The sequence below is a fragment of the Ctenocephalides felis genome, unplaced genomic scaffold (genome assembly GCF_003426905.1).
Source record: "Ctenocephalides felis isolate EL2017-DRISC unplaced genomic scaffold, ASM342690v1 CF-g0.4_SCAFFOLD_01886, whole genome shotgun sequence".
NCBI classification, from domain to species: Eukaryota; Metazoa; Arthropoda; class Insecta; order Siphonaptera; family Pulicidae; genus Ctenocephalides; species Ctenocephalides felis.
In genome coordinates, this window is record NW_020538040.1 from 129528914 (window position 1) to 129534913 (window position 6000).

The following is a 6000-nucleotide window of genomic DNA, read 5'->3' on the forward strand; positions in this document are numbered from 1 at the left end:
TAGAATTATTTAAGAAGTTAAAATAGATATAAATATATTTAATGCTTTTTGTCTATAGATTAAAAAATAAAAATAATGAAAAATATTGGGCTCAACCGGGATTTGAACCCGGGACCTCTCGCACCCAAAGCGAGAATCATACCCCTAGACCATTGAGCCGCTGTTAGAAATAGCGATAACAATCAACTTTGAACTGATTCTTTGATAATGTATAATAACAATTTTTGTAACTGCTAAATTGCATGGTTATCTTGATTGTAAAAAATAACAAGAGGAATGCATGGCATCGTGCCTTAAGGCAAATTGCTGGAACTTCCCGTACGGTACCCAAAAAAATGTGTACACATTATTAAAATCTCTATAAAATATCTGATAATTTGATGTACATATGCCCAATAAATATTTTCGACCACAAAATGACATTTTTCAACTTATTTTCATTGAGAGTCCATAACCGCTGGACCTACCTTCCCAAAAATTCAATCAGTAGTTCATCTTGTCAATACAAGTAAAATCTTTTTGAATTATTAAAATCGGACGCTCCGTGCTCTTAAAAACTGAGCTACCGTTTTTGGCATTTTTTGCCCCGTATCTTTGCAACGGCTAGACCTGTCTTCGCCAAAAACTAATCAGCACGTCTCATTATCAATACGGATCGAATGTTTTTTGAATTATCTGAATCGGTTGATCGGTGTTCCCGAAATCGTCTACGAAAATTTGTATCCGCACACACACGCACACACACACATACACACAATTGGGAAGTACTAGGTATCTAAACTGATAATGACCATAATGCACCTGGGAAATATCAACAAATAAAAACATTAGAAGACATGTGAAGATATCAAAAGCCATTGGGTGGGAAATAAAATCTTTTGATGAAAGCGCCATGAGAGTTGCCTTAAATTGCAAACCTATATTTTCAGAATACGCAGATGAGCTTACTAGAGAGCTGATGGAGAGAATAACCGAAACGTGTAATATCAGTATGACTCGTAAGCATGGCATAAATCAAAGACAATCTGTACACTGGCGGACTGAAGAAACCAGCTCTTTTCGTAAGGAGTGCCACAAGAAAAGAAGGATCTCTCAGCGAGGATATAGTCTCACAAATTCTGCACAACTGGTAGTAGAATACAAACAGGCACGTCGACAACTAAATAAAGCTATCAAATATAGTAAAGTTAGGTGCTGGAAAGAACTTCTGGATGAAGTCGAGGAAAACCCAAAGGGAAGGCCTTATAAGATTGTAATGTTTCGCCTCAAAAGGCGGCCAATGCCTTCACCAACTTGCCCACGACTATTGTATAAAATAGTAACTACTTTGTTCCCATGGCAACCTAATTTAAACTACCAGGTAACACATGTAGAACTGAATAATATTCCACTTATAACACTGCAAGAACTGATGCAAACTTATCATCGGGTTGGAAATAGTAAGGCACCGGGAATAGATGGAATTCCTAATATTGCCTTAAAAACATCAAGTATGATATCTCCGACAATGTTTCTTAATGCCTATAATACCTGTCTACATAAAGGGTTTTTTCCACGAAAATGGAAACAGCAAAGATTAGTGCTTCTTCCCAAAGGAAAAAAAGCACCAGATGAACCATCGTCCTACCGTCCGATATTCATGCTGGATACAGCGGGTAAAGTAAAGCAGACAATTAGGATGGTTTTCGCAAAAGGCGATCAACTATCGATGCTATAAAATTGGTAGTTAATACCGCCAAGGAAGCAATTGCTGGAACCAGATGAAAGGGGGGCGCGAAGAAGTACTGTCTTGTAGCTATATTGGATATAAAAAATGCATTCAATTCTGCAAACTGGAATTGCATTATGAATGCACTCCGTGACAAGAACGTGCCAGTATACCTCAGCAATATAGTCGCAAGCTACTTTACAGACAAAATTCTAATGTACAATTCACGCGATGGTACAGAAGAATATAATATAACAGGAGGTGTGCCGCAGGGCTCTGTTCTAGCCCCGTGGAATATTATGTATGATGGCCTTTCGAGACTTGAGATTCCAGCATGTGTGAAACTAGTAGCATATGCAGACAATGTTGCCATAGTAGTTGTCTCCAAACAAATTGATGAGATCGTAAGTCTATTTGATATAACATTTAGAAAAATTAATCGCTGGATGGGAACAATGAACCTTCAATTAGCACAACAAAAAAGTGATGCTGTTCTTATCACAAGTAGAAAAACAATAGAGACCATCAAGCTGAAGATAGGAAATCTAGAGATCACGTCAAAACCTCACATATGTTACATTGGCATAATGCATGATGTTCCATTGAATTTCAATCAACAGGTGGAACACGTTAGTGCTAAGGCGTCAATAGTTAGGACGAGACTTGCTCGACTGATGCCTAATGTTGAAGGACCTAAACAAACCAGAAGAATATTACTATCGTCAGTGGTTACTTCGGTACTTACATATGGTATATACATATGGGCTGATGCTCTCAAAACTCAAAAATCGAGGAGAATAGCAGGACCTATATATCGCCTGAGTGCTTAAGAATTGCTTGCGCATTTCGCACAATATCGCAGGAACTCTGCCTCTCTTAGTCTTAGCAGAGGAAAGACGGACAATTTACAATCGAAGACATCAACAACTGAGTCCTGAAAAGTTGAGATTAGAAACGGCAGAACAGCATTGACCGATGGCAGCAACTGTAGGATGTCGCAGTGAAGGGCAGATGGACGCATCGTCTCATTCCAAACATCAAAGTCTGGCTAAGTCGCAAGCATGGAGAAGTAAATTACTATACTACGCAAATGCTATCTGGGCACGGCTGTTTTCGAGCCTACCTGCACCGCTTCAAGCACGATAGCTCGCCGGATTACCCATATTGTTTGGGCGAAATCGAAGATGCTGAGCATGTGTTTTTCGTGTGTCCGCGATTTGATGCTGTACGGGACGATGTGAAAGAGACATTGAGACGCAGAATTATACCAAATAATGTTGTTGAAGTGATGCTGACATGTAAAGCTGCTTGGACCGCCATAGACAGATTTGCGAGAGAGGTGCTAATTGACCTACGTTCTATGGAAAGAGAAAAGACGAATGGGACTTCGCACATTTAAAAGATGAGTATAAAATCAAGTTAAGAATTATAAAATTCTAGATCCTAACGCCACGAATACCAGGGGGTATTGAGTCCGACATACCCAGACAAAACATCAGTCTGGGATGCATAAAGGCATTTCCTTCGCTATACCAAAAAAACATATACACACACACAGACCCACATACATCTATTTTTTCTAACATATGCCAAAATATTCAGAAACCTTTGAAACGTAAAGATATATAAAAAATTTCTTTTTCGATTTTTTGCGATTACTATAACTTGCCCTACGGGAAGTTAAAAATAAAAACAATGAAAAATAGCACCCAAAGCGAGAATCACACCCCTAGACCATTGAACCGCTGTACAAAAAAACGATAACAAACGGCCTGATTTAAATTTCAGTCTTTGATAACTTATGATGTATAACAATTTTTGTAACTGCTACATTGTATAGTTATCTTGACTGTAAAAAATAACTAGCTGTAAGTGGAATTTTGTCTTAAGGCAATTAAACCATCGCGCCTTAAGGCAAATTGCTGGTACTTCCCGTACCGCAATTCAAAATTCGAGTAATTAAAAATAATCAATAATAATCAATAAAAGTTGATCAATGATTTGATACTTTTAATAAAATTTCTAACCATATGAAATCATTCTATCTTAAATCATTTATTTTGAAATTTTTTGGAAATTCTGAACCTTTTTTCAAAGCAATCGTACTGCTTTAGCTGCATAAAGACAATATCGAAGCGCATAAGCGACGCGTAAACTTTGGTACGGAACCCATAGGAATGTAAACAAAATTTATACTTATTGTTAAAATCTCTATAAAGTATCCGATAATTTGATGTGCATATGTCTAATGATCATTTTTGACCGCCAGATGGCATTTTTTTTTACTTTTTTGTTAGGTCTCCAAAACCGCGAGACCTGCCTTTATGAAAATTTGATCAATTCTTCATCTTGTCAATACAAGTAAAATGTTTTTTGAATTATTCAAATCGGACGCTCCGTTCTCTTAAAAACTGAGTTACCGTTTTTGGCACTTTTTGCCCCATATCTTCGGAACGGCCAGACCTGCCTTCACCAAAAACTAATCAGCACGTCTCCTTATCAATACGAATCGAATGTCTTTTGAATTATTCAAATCGCTTCATCCGTGTTCCCGAAATCGTCGACAAAAATTTGTATCCACACACCCAAATACACGCACATACACACACACACACAGGCACACACATACATCCATTTTTTCTAAGGTATGCCAAAATGTTCAGAAACCTCTGAGACGTAAGACGTCAGAAACCTCTAAACGTAAAGATATGTAAAAATTTTCATTTTCGATTTTTTTGCGATTTTTATAACTTACCCCACGGGAAGTTAAAAATAGAGTTTTTCTCCTAAATAAAATGAATCTTTTGTCAATATCTCCAATATCAATTTAACTATACATTTCTACATATGTCGAATTGGAATTGGCCGGAAGCCACCGCTGTGTCGGCCGTTACAGAGGAAGTACTGATGATGGTTGAACGGATCGCGCTGTGACGTGTGACCCGTTCGTAACGTTGGGGAAGTTGGTCTGCTGCACCCATCAAGTGGAAAATATAGAGTAATGGCTAGTGGAAAATATTATTATACAACTGCTAATTGTTTCAAATATTAGGCAACAACGATGGGTTTAAAAAATAATGATGCACAGTTTATACACATTATAGGATTACTGTAATATTCGCTGTAGCACTAAAAATGGTTTAAGACTAAAACTAGTGGTACATGGCATCGTGCCTTAGGGCAAATTGCTGCAACATCCTGTACCAATTATGATAATTAAAAGAAAGATTTTTTGGGAAAATGAAAGTTTTTGAAAAAAATGATCTTTTTAAAAAATTTAAATCTGTTTTATACTTCGAAATATTTTGGAAATTTTGAACTTTTTAACCCAAAGAAACGTAAACAAACTTTATTCCTATTATTAAATTATCTATGAAGTATCTGATAATTTGATGTGCATATGTCTAATGATCATTTTTGTCCGCGAAATGGATTTTACTTTTTTTATTGGATCTCCAAAACCGCTAGACCTGCCTTCCCAAGAATTTTATCAGTTTTTCCTTTTTTTTTTAATCATTCAAATCGGACCTGCCTTTGCCAAAAACTAATCAGCACGTCATAGGAATCGAATGTTTTCATGAAAATCCAAATCGCTTGATCCGTGTTCTCGAAATCGTCGACAAAAAATTGTATCTGCACATACATACACATACGCACACGCACACACATATACAAACACAAACGGTATGTCAAAATATTCAGAAACCTTTAAAACGTAAAGATATATAAAAAATATTTTCTATTATTTTGCGATTACTATAACTTACCCTACGGGAAGTTAATAATTAATTTGTTTTATAAAATGTATTTTTAATTTCCCGATTTTTTACCTTTCGTCAGTTTCTCAAAAATGGCTGAACCAATTTCAAAAATTTAAAAGCCATTGGATGTAACTCGATAAGGACTTACGTTTGTAAGTTTTCCGCGACGATCAACCAAGCCGTTTCTCTGTTAATAGCAGAAGAGTGAAAAAACGTTTGTCCACCTTTTAGCCTACAATCCTGAATAGATTTTAAAAATTCAAAAACCATTCGAAATTGATTGATAATAATCGTTCTGATCAGTTTGAAGTGAAGATCGAAGTGAGGACCGTTTTCTTGTAATTAACTGCTAAAAAAATTTAGATGATTCTCATTAAACTTGTTTTGGCGATAGACATCATGGTCCTGAAGAATATATGAAATATTACGTCTCTCCGACAACTCGTTTAATATTAAAAATTCATTGCTTGGAATTCTTTATTTGGAAAAAATATAATAGCCATTTGTGTCAAAACTCGCTTTTGTGATGAT

General features: G+C 36.2%; 1 protein-coding gene and 1 non-coding gene across 2 annotated transcripts in view; one reads left to right on the forward strand and one right to left on the reverse strand.

The window, feature by feature from the left end:
• Nucleotides 1-87: 87 nt before the first annotated feature.
• Trnap-ugg lies at nucleotides 88-159 on the reverse strand. Its single transcript has one exon. It is a non-coding gene; the product is annotated as a tRNA-Pro (tRNA).
• A 1764-nt stretch (nucleotides 160-1923) lies between these two features.
• The window catches only part of LOC113375894 (protein sevenless-like), an 18738-nt gene continuing 14661 nt past the window's right edge, over nucleotides 1924-6000 (forward strand). Inside the window, exon 1 of the mRNA XM_026615839.1 lies at nucleotides 1924-2112. Within this exon, the coding sequence (XP_026471624.1) occupies nucleotides 1924-2112 (189 nt within the window). The remainder of the gene's footprint in view (nucleotides 2113-6000) is intronic.